Source organism: Lithobates pipiens, unplaced genomic scaffold (genome assembly GCF_037356315.1).
Source record: "Lithobates pipiens isolate NorthernLeopardFrog02 unplaced genomic scaffold, aLitPip1_a1.2 Scaffold_27, whole genome shotgun sequence".
Lineage (NCBI taxonomy): Eukaryota > Metazoa > Chordata > Amphibia > Anura > Ranidae > Lithobates > Lithobates pipiens.
This window is the reverse complement of record NW_027507788.1, coordinates 64,993,491-65,010,208: the sequence shown is the minus strand read 5'-3', so window position 1 is coordinate 65,010,208 and position 16,718 is coordinate 64,993,491. Positions and strand designations below refer to the sequence as shown.

Below are 16,718 nucleotides of genomic sequence, written 5' to 3'. Positions count from 1 at the left end.
TGTGCCATTGGTCATACGGAAACCCAGGGCACATTCCCGTTCCCATTCCAGCACCATGCGTTGACCCCCTTTCCTTTTTTTTAGGACCTGTATGGGAATGTTTCCCCCCTGCATTATATTATCTTGCAGCTGGTATACCATCTATGTTGTCCACTGAGCTTCCGCGGCTGTGTCTGGCCGTGTTCCGTGATCACGATGCCTAATTGCCATCCGGACTCTGGCCCCCTCCTCCTGCTGCGGTGCACTGTGGTCACTGTAGTCTTTAGGGGTCCATCGGTCCTCGGGGCATGTGCATTGATGCTCTCATGTCCGCATCGAGCCGGTGACATCAGACGCCAGCTCGATGGAGGGCAGCTTAAAAGCCAGCCAACTTTGTCATCCCTCACGGCCAGCAGCGGAGGGTATGACTTCTTACAGTACAGCCACAATTATTGGTAAGCTCCTTGTTTCTTTTTAAAACGATTACCTAGCTCCTTCAAATACTGTCACTCATAAGAGCCATGGCACTTTTGTTTTCATAGTTAGTAAGGTTAAATAAAGACACCAGTCCATTCAGTTCAACCTGAGTGAGTGTCTACAATTGTCCCTATACATTGCACACTCACATTGGTCCCTACCCTCAAGGAGCCCACAAGCCAAGGTCCCTATTCATATACTAGGGCCAATTTGGGACAGAAGCCAATTAACCTACCTGCATGTCTTTGGATTGTGGGAGGAAACCGGAGTACCTGGAGGAAACCCACGCAGGCACAGGGAGAACATGCAAACTCCAGGCAGGTAGTGTCGTGGTTGGGATTTGAACCAGCGACCCTTCTTACTGCTAGGCGAGAGGGCTAACCACTACACCACTGCCCTGTTTTTTGTCTCTCATTATAAGCAACCTCTATTCATATGAGACATTTTCTTTTCTTTTGACCATAATGGCATTTCTTGTCTCTATATACCTTATCTATATACTAGAATTCACTTCCCATCAAATTTTTACAAATTTTTGGTCTTTTTACAATATTTCCATCTTAGACCAAATAGTTTGTTGGTTCTGTGGTGCAGTTTGCTTTGAGTTGCCCTTCTACTTATACTCTGACTAATCCTATATTTTAAGTGAGTACCTTTCATAAAAATAATATATATCCATATTCCATAGGACTCTATTCATATTTATCATTTATTTAAATTTCTTTGATGAGATGCACAACGCATCCCCCTTCTTTCTGCTCATTTTATTTTTAGCAGAATTCATGTTTTATAGTATATAGTTATATTATACTATACTTCACTTGTGTTCTAGCTTGGCTTTTTCTTCCCTCTATGACCGCATTTGAGCACGAGGCCTTGGTGGCAGGTGTGCTATGTCAGGCAGTGGTTCTCAACAGTTGATATTGGTTGGGGGTAAGCGGTGCTTGTGTACTTTTATGATGTTGGTTATTTGATGTGCTTTCATATCCAAACCATAACAGTATATTCATTTATTTTTGTTTTTTGTGCGTCTTTCTTTATTTTTCTGTATAGTGTTTTCATGATAGCTTGCACATCCCCTGAGGAAGCGCATCAGCGAAACATGTCGGGATAATGTGCAATGAATTTTCCTGTTAAATCCACTTCTGACCTCAAATACCAGTTTCTATGTAAAACATCTGCACTTTTTATGCGTGAATCGATTTTAACTTTGATCTCAATAAATAATATATTTAAAAGTGGTTATATTTTCTTTTCCGCAATTGTATTTTAACCACTTAAGCCCCTGACCATTTTGCTGGCTTAAGACCAGACCACTTTTTGCGATTCTGCACTGCGTTGCTTTAACTGACAATTGCGCGATCATGCGACCTGGCTCCCAAACAAAATTGACGTCCTTTTTTTCCCCACACATAGAGCTTTCTTTTGGTGGTATTTGATCACCCCTGCAGTTTTTATTTTTTGCGCTATAAACAAAAATAGAGTGACAATTTTGAAAAAAACCCCATTATTTTTTACTTTTTGTTATAAATATCCCCCAAAAATATATAAAAAAAAAAAATAATTTTCCCCCTCAGTTTAGGCCGATACGTATTCTTCTACATATTTTTGGTTACAAAAAAAAAAAAATCGCAATAAGCGATTATTGATTAGTTTGCGCAAAAGTTATAGCGTTTACAAAATAGGGGATAGTTTTATGGCATTTTTATTAATTTTTCTTACTAGTAATGGCGGTGATCAGTGATTTTTTTTTATTGTGACTGCGACATTATGGCGGACACATCAGACATTTTTGACACATTTTTGGGACCATTGTCATTTATATAGCAATCACTGCTATACAAATGCAGGGATTCCTGTGTAAATGACACTGGCAGTGAAGGGGTTAACCAGTGGGTGGCAGTGTAGGGGTTAAGTGTTCCTAGGGGTGTGTTACTAACTGTTGGGGGCTGGGCTTTCTTTTAGTGAACACTGACCTCTGCTCCAATCACATGGAACAGAGATCAGCATCACTTGTTGCTAGGCAGAACGGGGAGATGCTGTTTACAACGGTATCTCCCAGTTCAGCCGCCCCATGAGACGATCGCGGGTATGCCCGCGGCGATCGAGTCCGTGGGACCTGCGACCGGACTTACGGGGGTCCCGACCGGAATGCAAGCGTGCCGGCGGCGGCATGCGAGCGCTCCGCTGGTGGCGCACTCGCGATGGCAGGGCGGCATATTTAAAGGGACGTACAGGTACGCCCATTTGCCTGCCCATGCCATTCTGCCGATGTACATCGGCGAGCGCTGGTCAGGAAGTGGTTAAGCACTGTGAAAATCCCTATTTTTTCTTCCTTACACATTTAATCAAATTTAACACACCTGCTCCCCATTCACACTGGAGACCTTGTGACACTAATGGGTCACATGACACTGGGGAGGGAAAATGATTGGACCCAATTTGGACATTTTCACTTAAGGGTGTACTCACTTTTGTTGCCAGCAGTTTAGACATTAATGGCTGTGTGTTGAGTTATCTTGAGGGGACAGCACATTTAGACTGTTATACAAGCTGTACACTCACTACTTTACATTTTAGCAAAGTATATTGTCACATGAAAAGATATAAGAAAATGTTTACAAAAATGTGAAGGGTGTACTCACTTTTGTGAGATTCTGTAATACTCTGTTTAGAGAGTACTCAATCATACACTATTTTCTGGTTAAAAAAAACACCCAAATGTACACTGTCTCTGTTTTCCATTATGGTTTCTAAAAAATGTTAATGTTATAAATAAGGTATGTTATCCCAACAGCTGGTTTTCGTTCAAGGCAGAAATTTAAGAGGGTCACCATGCACACTTACCTGAAACACATCTTAACACAGTGCAATTGGAATAGTCTCCTTTAATGTTTTTCAGTTGCTCAAAATCTAATTCCTGGAGTACCCGTACAAGTGCCTGCTTATGTTTGTTACAGGTTTCCGAAACCTAAAATAAATGTAGAATATATTATAAAGTAATGTAATATGATGTTCTTTGTTTCTATTTGTCCACAATGGGGTAGTCATGCACGATACAAGTTTGTAACACAGATAATTCTGGCCAGTACCGCATATGTTGGTGTAAATGATGCAGTAGGCAACTTTCAGAATTTGATACATTGTTAAATAATGAGGGCGCAATTATAACATATGCTAAATCCAATATTAAAGTGCATAAGTATTAACAGTCCAAACTAAAAACAAAAAATATATGTATATCATATAAAACATTGTAATATAATAATTCGGGTCTTCTATATAAGCTCCAACACCATGCTTCCTAAAGTGCAGCGTGCTTCAACTCTTGCCAAAAAGTGCTTCACTCGAAGTGACATATAAAATTGTGCTCACCAGATATCTTTGGCCACAAAGGGACCACCAGGCATGTAAAATGAAAGCAATCCTTCTTCCATTGGTTATACTCTGTCCAGCCTCACAAGACATTTCTTACTGCTTCCAAGAATTAGCCTGGGCTTCACTCCAATCATTAATGGTATGAGATAATAAAATCTTCAATCAAAATAAACTCTTGAATACGCATCCACAGCTCCCATCCACTCAATCTACAAAGTTTGGCTCCACCATGAATGACCCACAGAGAGTCATAGCAAGTGTAATACAGTCATTAACTTCTTAAAAGCACTTACAAATCGTGTGTAAAGTACAGCAGATTCCAACGGAATCCTAAAAATGAACCCTTATTACTAGAACCAATATCTTTCCACAACTTATTGTTAGTGCAATTTATTTCTGACAAAATAGAGCGAACAAACCATGGACTTTTTTTAGGCACCAACACAACTAAGGGTTAAAAAAAAAAAAATATATATATATATATATACACACACACACACACACACACACACACACACACACACACACATATATATATATATATATATATATATATATATATATATATACACACACACACACACACACACACACACACACACACACACACAAGATAAGCTACTATAGTAGTCACAGGACCCACACCAATCCTACACAGATTACTTTGTCTCAGCGAAAAAGGTGTAAGGCTGTCACTGTCCAGGGAAAGTTTGTGTGTATTGACGTGGCTTTTTGAAGCTTAACATGTTTCATGACAGTGCGCTTCCTCAGGAGCTTGAATGTATACTCTAGGTCACATGTGTCAAGGTGGCATCCCTCCAGCTGTTGCAGAACTACAGGTCCCATGAGGCATTTCAAGGCTGACAGTTACAAGCATGATTCCCACAGATGAGGCATGATGGGAGTTGTAGTCCCACAACAGGTGGAGGGCCACCAGTTTGACACACCTGCTCTAGGTAAATAAAAGTAGATAATGAAAAACTAGTAAAGAACACATAGTAAATACATACATTAAATGTAATAGTATCCATTTTCCAATTAGTGCTGGGGCCAAAACTACAATCAGGCACAGATAGAGTGATACAGTGGATATGGGAACACATGCATACAGCCCATTACTGGCCATTGGGGCTTCCCAGACTAGCATAATTTCATGCTGTTAACCGTAGGATTACATGTGTACAAACCAATACAAGGATATTAATGCAAGGTACATCAAAACAACAATCGCTATGCTAGCCACACATTGGGTAACATTATTAGTGGCAAAATGGCCAGATGTGGGATGGTGGAATGTTCGCACGGACGGAATTCTACTGGCGTTTCCAGAGTGGCAGTCTGGGCTTGCCACCTCCATAGGAGAATCTGGAAGGACTCCCATTCATTTTTGTCGAGGATGAGGAGTTTGCTCTGGCAAACCATCTGATGCGGCCTTTCCCGATGAGGACCATCACCCCGGATCAGAGGATCTTTAATTTCCGGCTGGCCAGAGCCAGAAGAGTCATGGAGAACACTTTAGGAATACTGGCCAGCCGGTTCCGCCTATTTTTGATGCCAATACACATGGCTGAATATAAACTAAATCACATTGTGCTTACCTGCTGTGTTCTGCACAATTTTTTGAAAACACATTCAGCTAACTATGTGGTCTCAGTTGGCCCTGATGCAGACTTGCCGGAAAATGACAACCTCATGGCCCTTGAAGCTGCTCGTCCGGGCTTGCCCCCCCAAAGCGCCCGCGAGGTCAGAAACCAATACATAGAGTACTTTGTGGGTAGGGGGGGCATTGATATGTCAGACAATGTCTGAGAGGCATTATTTTAATACATTTTTCTTTGAAACTCCAATAATCTTTGTTTTCATTTACTGCTTGGCTTTGTTTTAGGCGTTTCATAGGTATTTTTGCAGTTTTTTTTGGGCCTTTTTTAAGAACAGTGCAAACCCAAGTTCTGAGCAAGATGAGGTGACAGTCTCTTCTTCAGATAATCTTATTATGTTGTGGGTCTGCTACACACACACCTTGTTTTTGTTGATAATGTATGTAATGCATTACTGACAAAAATATTGCTCATTTTCAGCACCATGGCAGAAATATGTGGGGTCATGAAAATGGCGTGATTGGGGAAATTTAAACATCACTGTGGGTGTTATTTACTAAAGGCACATCTACTATGCACTACAAGTGCATTGCAAAAGTGCACCTGAAACTGCACTTGGAGTGCAAAGTGGATTTGCCTTTAGTAAATAACACCCATTGCCACAGAAACCAACAACTTTACTACAAATACTGCTTTTGCGCATTGAAAAAGGAAGCCACACATTGTTGATAATTTCACTTTTTACTCAAAGCACATTCACATGTGTGCGTTTAGAAAAGGGTTTTACAACAAACCAACATATTTGGTGTATAGAAAACATTATTTTGGGTAACATTTTTATAACTTGGCGTTTTTGTGTAAACAGGCATGTATCAAAGCATAACATACAGTACACAGGAACTTACAAAGTTCAACTTTGAAAAGTGAAGACAATATCAGACATGAGTACGGTATGTACAAACTGTGCTGATATTGTCTTCATCAAATGGGGTGTCACCCCTGGAAAAGCCAAATTTGGAAGATGTACACACATTGAGAATCCAAAAGTGGCAACAATTTGTGGTGACAATTTGTTCAACTTCAACAATCTCTCCTTCCTCCTCCTCCTCTGCTTCTGGTGTTGGCATTTCCCCTTCTTTGGGAGGTGTGGGGTCCCTGGTGTCCTCAGACGTCCTGAGTCTTCTCTCCCCTATGAGAATGTAAAAAAGGAATACTTAGCACACAGGGCAGAACTAGGAATATGAAACATTGCTTGGAAGTGTCGTACAATTGTGTTTTTTGGCTGAGTTCAAAGGTGAGAACATTATTTTTGACACATTCTAAAGCTGGAATACTTACCTGTAGTGTGAACAAATGTAGTGAAGTGTAAGTTGGCAAAACATTGTTTTGGGAGTGGGCTACGAACAATGTTTATTACCAACAATCGAACCCATGAACTTGAAAGAGCCCATTTTAAACTGTACAACATTAAATCAAAGCACATGGAGCAGTATGTAAGCAATAATAATCATATGAACACATGACAACTACTTACTTTTTTGAAGAACTCGCTTGATCCTTATGTACTGCTCGTGCTCCCTCAGTTTCAGGTCTAACCAGCATTTTCTCAGTGGATCCTTGGATCATCGTACCCCAAAATTCTTCTGAAGACTCTTCACAACTTTAGTCATGATCTTGGCCTTTCTGATATTTGGGTTTGGGCAAGGTTCATACTTCCCATCATTGTCGTTCCTCTTCAATATGTCCACCATCTCCAACATCTCTCCAAAAGACATAGTTGAGGTCTTAAATCTTCTCCTCCAGGATCGGGACGTTTCAGGCTCCGGGCTTTCCTCGCCCTCCTCCTCGTTAGTGGAACTATTATTAGTGCACACCTGCTGTATCTCCGCCATGTGCTCTCCCCACTGCACCGAAAGAGAAGGGGTGGGGAATAGTCTAGAAAGAACATCAGGGGCGGGCGGAGTTTCACGCATGCGCACTGTATATAAAACGCAACACGCGTGTGTCGTACATACGATCTGTGAGCAGAGTGAGGACGATCGTGCAAACAAAAGGTACAATTTTTAACTTGATACATCACTAGCCTATACTGCTTCTATATAGGCCTATGTTGGGACAAGATTAGGAGAGTTTAGCATGGCATTATTATTATTAGGGTTTGTCTTGTGTCTTGCAGACAAGAGGGATCCCCTCAAGCAATCAAATTTTATGGAGCTATTCATTGATCTGCTCAGGGAGCTGCCCTGCCTGTGGCCAAAGAACATCCCCTTTTATAATGACCTAAGAAAAAGGAAGGCAGTGCTGGAGAAACTGCTTGCTTTGGTGAAGATCATGGTCCCCATGGCAGACATGACCTATGTGAAGGGCAAAGTTGGTGCCCTGAGGTGTATATATCTCAGGGAGCGAAAGAAGCACCAGAATTTCCTGAGATCAGGAGTTCCAGATGACATTTATTACCCCAGGATGTTATACTACGAGAGGCTGCATTTTATGGCAGACCAGGGGGAACCCACGCCACCACTCTCCAGTCTTCCTTCAAGGCTTCCTTCACCCCCAGCTGAGGCTTCCGGTGTCCAACCTGGGCCTTCCAGGCAGCAACATGTGGAGGGGCCCAGCTTGAGACAGGTATAGCATTGTTGAACATATTTCTTGTCGTACATTTAATGATGTTAACTAAATGTTATTATTGATCAGTAAGTTGTGATTTAACAAAGTGGTTTACATCTCAATAGACAGTAGTGACCAAAAATGATTGGGACAAGAATGAAAAATGCTGGGCTCAGAATGATAGCCTGTTCTATTTGGTAACATTCAATTTGCAACCGTCATGAGCACAAAATTGTGTGATTGATGACCAAAAAACTAAAACTATGTCCCATTTTCATACACAGGAAGACCTCAGCTGGGAGGAGGCTGTGGCAAGTGGCAGCCGGGAGGTCGACCATCGCCCTCCACCTCCTACCACAACTACAGGAGCCGAGCCACAGCCTGGAAGGAAGCCTGGATGGAAATGCCCAAGGAAGACCACCAGAGAGTGATGGCCTGGGTTCAGTCTGGTCTGACAGAAGATGCAGCCTCTTGTAGGATCACAGCCTGGGGACATAGATGTCATCTGCTCTTCCTGATCTCTTGGACTTCTGGACCAGACTGCTCTCCCTGAGATATGTACTCCTCAGGCCACCAATTTTGCATTTTCAAATTAGTTCATGTCTGCCCTGGGGGCCAAAGGCTTCGCCAAATTGACCAGTTTCTCCAGCGTTGCCTTCCTGTTTATTTGTTTGACACCTAAATAAAGTTTTTTTTTGGTTGAAGAAATACTTGCGTATGTGTTTTACTTCAAAAAGGACAGTTTATTTGTGAGTAGGCAGGTACATTTCAAAAATACAAAGTAAAATGAATAACAAGGGGCACTTACAGGGTGGCCTGGGATTACATTGACTCGGTCCTCTTGGCTGTTGGACTACCAGATATCTTTCTATCTTATATAAGAGCACTGTATTCTCAGCCGACGGCCAGGGTCCGGGTCAATGGCCATCTGTCAAACGCCTTCCGGCTCCACAATGGTACCAGACAGGGGTGCCCACTCTCACCCTTACTCTTTGTTCTTACTCTAGAACCCCTTCTTAATAAAATCAGACTTAATCCGGACATTAATGGCATAACTATTAACAGCCACACATATAAAGTAGCAGCATTCGCTGATGACCTCCTCCTCTTCCTAACCAACCCACATATCTCTATTCCTAACCTTCTAAGTGACTTAGAGCTATTCCAGACCATGTCGAACCTTAAAATAAATTATTCAAAGTCTAATGCTCTGAACATCACCCTCCCTGCAGCGACGGTATCGCAATGTCAAACCAACTTCCCCTTCAATTGGGCCAAGTATTCAATCACCTATTTAGGGATTAAAATACCAGTAATCCTCTCGAACCTCTTTAAGGAAAACTTTATCCCGGCATTGCAGGAAACCAAAGCAGATTTTAAGAAATGGAGATCTCTTAACATAGCTTGGTTTGGCAGGGCAGCTCTTCTTAAAATGACGATTCTACCTCGTTTTCTCTACTTATTGCAAACCATCTCGATACACATTCCGGCTTCCTTTTTCCAATCCTTCAGACAAGCCTGTTCGTCTTTCATCTGGCAGCACAAACGGCCGAGAATTCAATACACACGGCTTACCCTACCAAAATCTAAAGGTGGAATTGCACTTCCCGACTTACGGCGATATTACTGGGCAACACATCTAGCTAGAATTGTGGACTGGAATATCCACCAAAAAGTGAAAGACTGGATCACGCTGGAGCACTCTTTTACTTCCCTATCCCTAAGATCTATGCCTTGGCTACATCCACGCCATGTGCATATTCACGTCAGACAACATCCCCTAATAGGACCCACATTACATATTCTTCATCATACGTTAAAGACGATATACCCGCACCCATGGCGCAGTCCTCTCACACCATTACGAGGCAACCCAGACTTCCCCCCTGGTCTTAGTGACAAATTCCTATTTGATATCTGGCCTCACAAAGATCTATATGCCAAACAATTTTTTACCCATAGGGGTAGTTTCAGATCCCTTGCAGACCTAAATACTATGACAACGCCAAACCACATCTCTCATTGGACATATAGGCAACTCCATCATTTCCTGGTCGGACAAAACATTTCCCATCACTACTCGAGAAATCTGAATCCTTTAGAGGACTTATGCTCGCAACATTTACCTCAAAGACACCTTATCTCTATACTCTATTTCTCTTCAAGGACGACTCAGCGTTCTCCAGTAAGACTTTCTCCTCTTGGGAGAAGGACTTGGGTATCAAATTCTCTGAATCGGAATGGGAAACTATCTGTACTTATATACACAAAGGCTCCCTTAATGTAGCCATCCAAGAGTGCGGATACAAAATTCTCTCCAAATGGTACAGAACCCCATCATTGCTACACAAATTTTCTAATACTGTCCCAGACATTTGCTGGCGCTGTGGCATGGAGGAGGGAACCATGCTCCACATATGGTGGTCGTGTCCTTCCCTCCAAATTTTTTGGAGGTCGGTTCACGACACCATTGCTGCAGTAACTGCTTGTCACAATGACTTTTCCCCGCCACTTATCTACTCCACCATACCAAGATCCCCAAAAGACGCTACCTTAAATCCCTTAACATGATTATGATCAATGCAGCTAAACAATGCATACCGTGTCACTGGCGCTCATCGTCCGTCCCGACTTTGGCGGAATGGTTCCGCAGACTGAACAATATTGAAACCTTTGAGGAACTGATCAGTATCTCCAATGAAACTGTATCTACATTTGCGGCAATCTGGCACGATTGGCAACGCTTCAAACTTACTGACGCTTATTCTCCTCATCCTGACTAATTGTATCCCATACAAAACCATATATTTCTCTGTCAGTATATTCCTTCCACCTCAGCTGGGTCATCCCCTCCCACCCCCTTTTTCATACCTGTGAACCTCCCTACATTGACTCATTATCCATTGCTTCTCTAGGTAAATTCCGATAACTCCTTTTACCGGACAAACACATCCTATTAGTAAACCAACACCGATTAGAAAAGCAGTCCTAATGTACTTTATTGTATTCTTAAGAATTGGTTCCACGATCTGTAATATTGCCTAGTTCACTGTTTTATTCTGTACGCTCCTACATGTAATCTTCTACAATGCTATGAGAACTTTGATATGATACCTTGCAAAATCTTGTGGAAAAAAAAAAAAACAAGGGGCACCAACACCAAACAACCTCCTCTAGATTAAAAAAGAAAACAATAAATTAAAAAGATAATAATGGTGTTGTGGTAAGTTGACACACAAAACACACCAACAAAAAATTCAAAGATGAGCAAACTGTCAAAAAAGATGATGTTGATTAAAAAAAAACAACAACCACAAAATTATAAAAAATAAAATAAAAAAAAGATTGGGGAGATGTGACGAATTAAAATATTGTATTGATGAAATGAGTAAAAAGAATAAAGAAATACGTTTGGGAGAAGTGTGTGCGCAGGGTAGTTCTTCTGGTGGGGTGAGGCTTCTACTCACATACGCTATGAGTCTCAGTCCCCCCGTTCTGTTCTTGATACAACACTCCTCCCAGGCCGTCTCTACTGGCATCCACATGTAACTTATAGGGCAAGTTAGGATCATCGTAGGCCAAGACGGGCTTCAGTGAGACTTTTCTTCAGTTTCCAAAACGCCTTTTCACATAGAGGAGTCCATTGACCCTGAATAGACTGTCCTTTGTGAGCACCACTCTTCTTAGGCTTCACCTCCTCTTCTTCCTCTCCCGTACCGGCGTGCAATAACTAATTGAGTGGCTGGGCAATCTTGGCAAAGTTTACCACAAATCTTCGATAGTAGGAACAAAAACCCAAAAACAATCTCAACTCAGTTAGTGTTCTTGGTCTGGGCCAGGTAGTGACAGCCTCCAGGTTCTGAAGATCTGTGGTAACTCCTCCTGCAGAAACCACATGACCCAAGTAGGTAACAGAATTCGATAAAACTGTCATTTCTCTAGTGACAGATTCAGTCCTTCATAAAGGCGAGACAATACCTTTTCCAATTGGGGCTCATGCTCTTCTAGGGTCTTCCCAAAAACGATGATGTCATCCAGGTACACCAGAACTTCCACAAGGTTCATATCCCCAATAGGGATGAGCCGAACACCCCCGGTTTGGTTCGCGCCAGAACCTGCGAACGGACCGAAAATTTGCGCAAACTTTAGAACCCTGTTAAAGTCTGTGGGACTCGAACATTCAAAATCAAAAGTGATCATTTTAAAGGCTAATATGCAAGTTATTGTCCTAAAAAGGGTTTGGGGACCCGGCTCCTGCCCCAGGGGACATGTATCAATGCAAAAAAAAGGTTTTAAAAACTGAAGTTTTTTCGGGAGCACTGATTTTAATGATGCTTAAAGTGAAAGAAAAGTGAAATATTCCTTTAAATATCATGCCTGGGGGGTGTCTATAATATGCCTGTGACGTGGCACGTGTTTCCCGCGTTTAGAACAGTCCCTGCATAAAATGGCATTTCTAACGGAAAAAGGGTCATTTAAAACTGCTTGCAGTTTTAATGTAATGTCTGATTCTGGCAATATGGATGAAAATCATTGAGAAAAATGGCATGGGTAGCCCCCCCTGCCTATTACAAACCCCTTTGGGTCTTGTACGGATATTAAGGGGAACCCCGTACCCAAATTAAAAAAGGAAAGGCGTGGGGCCCCCAGACCCTATATACTCAGAACAGCAGTATACAGGCTGTGCAAACAAAGCAGACTGTGTAGGTTTGTTGTTAAGTAGAATCTGTTTGTAATTTTGAACTGGTACATTTTTAAAGTGTTGCTCCAGTCAAAAAATCTATTTTTAAGCTTTTTTGTAAACATGTAACTTTTTTTTTCCATCTGTGCACCTCTTCAGAAGATTTCACCTCACTTTCTGTCCCAATGACCAATGCTTTTTGAAAATGTTGTGTTTTTAGTAAAACAAGGATTGGGATAAAGCATCAGTGGAGAGGAGACACGTTTTTTCCCATATCAACTCTTACAGGAGAGAATTTCCCTTCCTAGGAGTTGATTTCATCTGACTTCCTGTTGTCTCCTTCTGTTTGCAAGTAGGAGACATTTGTAAGTTGGATGTTTGAAAGTAGGGGCCTTCCCTATATGCTCTGCAGAAATTTGGACCTAAGGTGTTGGTGTTGCCGCAAGTTAACACTGTAAGCCCTCAAAGTAACTCTTGGTGGGCGCTGGAGCACCCTGCTGTGAACTATTATATCAAGAATTGTAATTACATGCCATTGTTGAACAGTTGTAGAAAGACTGAGCATTTGGTGGTTGTGGTGGTGGTACTGGTGCCACAACACTAAGTCCTCACAGTTACTCTCGGTGGGTGCAGGAACAGGCCCTGCTGTGAAATATATCAAGAATAGTAATTACATGCCCCTGTTAAACAGGGGCTGGGAAATTGGGCCTTAGCCACGGGTGCTGGTGCCACAACACTGCAACCTCTTACAGATACTCTAGTTGGAGCCCTGCTGTAAAATATTGCATCAAAAATTTTAATTATACGCCCCTGTTAAACAGGGGCTGAAAAATTGGGCCTTAGCCACTGGTGCTGGTGCCACAACACTGCACCCACTCAGAAATATTCTAGTTGAGCGCAGCAACGGACACTCCTGCAAAATATTGCATCAAAAATTGTAATTACACATCCCTGTTAAACATGGGCTGAAAAATTGGGCCTTAAGCATTGGTGCTGGTGCCATGACACTGCAACCTCTCCCAGATACTCTAGTTGGAGTGCAGGAATGAGCCCTGCTGCAAAGTATTGCATCAAAAATTGTAATTACATGCCCCTGTTGAACAGGGGCTGAAAAATCGGGCCTTAGTCACTGGTGACACAACACTGCAACCAGTCACAAATATTGTAGTTGAGCACAGTAACAAACTCTCCTGCAAAATATTGCATCAAAAATTGTAATTTCATGCCCCTGTTAAACAGAGGCTGAAAAATTGGGCCTTAGTCACTGGTGGCGGCTCCCAGAACCAAAAATGTTCTTCCAAGCTATCAGCAGGATCATTGAGGAGGAAGAGGATAGTCAGTAAGTATAACAGGACAGTCACTCAGCATCAGCATAGGCAGTCTTGAAGGAATGTGACATTTCAAAAAAAATTATTCGGTTACATCAGCTTCAGGTGCTTGGTAGCTGGTGGTGATCCAAGACTGATTCATCTCTATGATCATATCTTAAGGCTGTGGACTAAAAAATTGTCTGAACGCATCGGTCAGGCGGCCACCTTCTCCTTCTGTTATTGACCGAAGCCTCAGAAACACATTGTCCAGGACCAGGAATTTGTAACCTCCCAGTCTCTGGGAACTCGTTACACAGACCATTCAGCAAGGCCTCCCAAAGATGTCTCATTCTCTGCTCTCCCGGCGATGGCAGGATAAGGTCCGCAACCTTACCCTCGTACTGTGGATCAAGGAGAGTTGCCAGCCAGTAATGATCCCTCTCCTTGATCCGCTGAATACGAGGATCCTTCCACAGGCTTTGCAGAATCAGTGAGGCCATGCAGCATAGGTTAGCAGAGGCATTCGGTCTGGAGTCCTCTGGGTCACTAAGGACGACATGATCTGCAGCCACCTCCTCCCAGCCACGTACAAGTCCACGGGTTTCGTGTGACTGTAAATCATCCCTAAAAGGCTGCTGCTAAAGCTGAGTGCCAGGCTCCACCTCCATGCTGACACAATCCTCCTCCTCCTCATCCTCTTCCTGTGTGATCAGCGGATCAGCAGGAACACTGTCTGGATAAAGGGGGCCTTGAGAGGCAAGGAAGTCCGCCTCTTCCAGCCTCCGTTCTGCCTCAAGTGCCTTGTCCATTATTCCATTCAGCGTGTGCTCTAACAGGTGGACAAGAGGTACAGTGTCACTGATGCATGCATTGTCACTGCTCACCATCCTCGTGGCCTCCTCAAATGGTGACAGGACAGTGCATGCATCCCTGATCATGACCCACTGGCGTAGGGAAAAAAACTGAGCTCCCCTGACCCTGTCCTGGAGCTGTAGTCACACAGGTACTCATTGATGGCCCTCTGCTGCGTGTGCAGTTGCTGCAGCATGGCCAACATTGAGTTCCACCTGGTGGGCATGTCACAGATTAGGCGGGTCTTTGGCAGGTTCGATTCCTTTTGGAGCTCAGTCACCTGAGTACAGGCATTATATGACTGGCGGAAATGCACGCAGATGTTCCTGGCCTGCCTCAGGACATTCTGTAAGCCCGTGTACCTGCCCAAGAACCGCTGCACCACCAAGTTAAGGACGTGAGCCACACAGAGCACATGGGTCAGTTGTCTCTGTCGGAGGGCAGAGAGGAGTTTGGTGCCATTGTCGCAAACCACCAATCCTGGCTTAAGCTGGCATGGTGTTAACCACCTCTCAGCCTGCCCCTGCAGAGCTGACAGAATATCTGCCCCAGTGTGGCTCCTGTCCCCCAAGCACACCAGTGCAAGCACGGCATGGCATATTTTTGCCTGCATACTTGCATAGCCCCTTGAATGTCTACGGAGCACAGCTGGTTCTGAGGATAAAGCACAGGAAGAGGCCATGGAGGAAGAAGAAGAGGAGGGGTGGAGGAGAGAGGTGTGTCACAATCACCAGTAGTAGCATTTTGGAGGCGTGGTGGAACAACCTCCAACACTACTGCACCTTGTCCTGCATCCTTCCCAGCTGCAAGAAAAGTTACCCAATGTGCCGTGAAAGATAGGTAACATCCCTGTCCATGCCTGCTGGACCATGAGTCAGTAATATGCACCTTTACCGCTGACTGCCCTATCTAGCGAGGAATGGACATTGCCTTCCACATGCCGGTAGAGAGCCGGAATGGCCTTCCTTGAGAAAAAGTGGTGTTTGGGAACCTGCCACTGAGGAACCGCACATTAGACAAACTCACGGAAGGGGTCGAGTCTACCAACTGAAAAGGCAGCAGTTGAAGCATTCAACCGCTGGGCATGTGGATGGCTGGAAATGAACTTCTTCCGATGGTCCAGCAGCTAGGGCAGGGAAATTTGCCTGTTATAAATCGGACGGCGGTGCACCGCTAGCAGATTGCCCGCAAGTACTTAGCTGTGACACATCTAATTCTACACCTTCATTCCACTCAGTGCAGGTTTCAGAGAGAACCGAAGGTATAGTGGAGTTGGAGATCCCAGCTGATTAGGAGCAAGGAGAGGTCCGCTTTGTTGTTTGGTGTGGGTCTTTAAGGTACACTTGCCAACGAACTGCATGGCAGGTCAGCATATGTCAAGCAGGTCAAGCATGTGGTGCCCAAGCGGCTGATGTTTTGGTCACGCAAGATACGCTCGTGACATATGTTGCAAATAGCAGCGGTGCGATCTGATGCACTAGTCTCAAAAAAGGCCCACACCAAAGAACTTTTGGAATAAAGCACAGAGCGCCCTGCACAGGCAGAGCTCTGCAGTGTGATCAGGGCTGCCATCAGGGGGTACAGCCATTACAACTGTAAGGGGCCCTGGGGCCTCAGGGCCCTGTCCAGGCCAGAAAGGCAGGATGGGTGAAGAGGATCTGTGCTGTACAGTATAGAAATGATCTCAGTTTCTGCAGTTCTCGTGTCATTGATTTTAGACATCAAGCTCTTTACTGCCACATCTGGCTACTATGTGCATGTGCACCCCTGGTGTAACAGTGATCTGCCTGTATTATGCTTCTCAGCAACATGTCAGCTTTGTAAAAATGAGCTGGG

The 16,718-nt window shown here is 43.5% G+C and overlaps 1 protein-coding gene across 12 annotated transcripts in view; it reads right to left on the bottom strand.

The window, feature by feature from the left end:
• FLT3LG (fms related receptor tyrosine kinase 3 ligand) overlaps positions 1 to 16,718 on the bottom strand; it is a 601,019-nt gene that overhangs the window by 113,332 nt on the left and 470,969 nt on the right. For all 12 annotated transcript variants that reach the window (XR_013263162.1, XR_013263163.1, XM_077457020.1 and 9 more), the window contains one exon: positions 3,304 to 3,427. Coding sequence is in view for 10 of the 12 variants with exons in the window: in XM_077457020.1 (XP_077313146.1) it covers positions 3,304 to 3,427 (124 nt within the window). In the remaining 2 variants the exon portion in view is untranslated. The remainder of the gene's footprint in view (positions 1 to 3,303; positions 3,428 to 16,718) is intronic.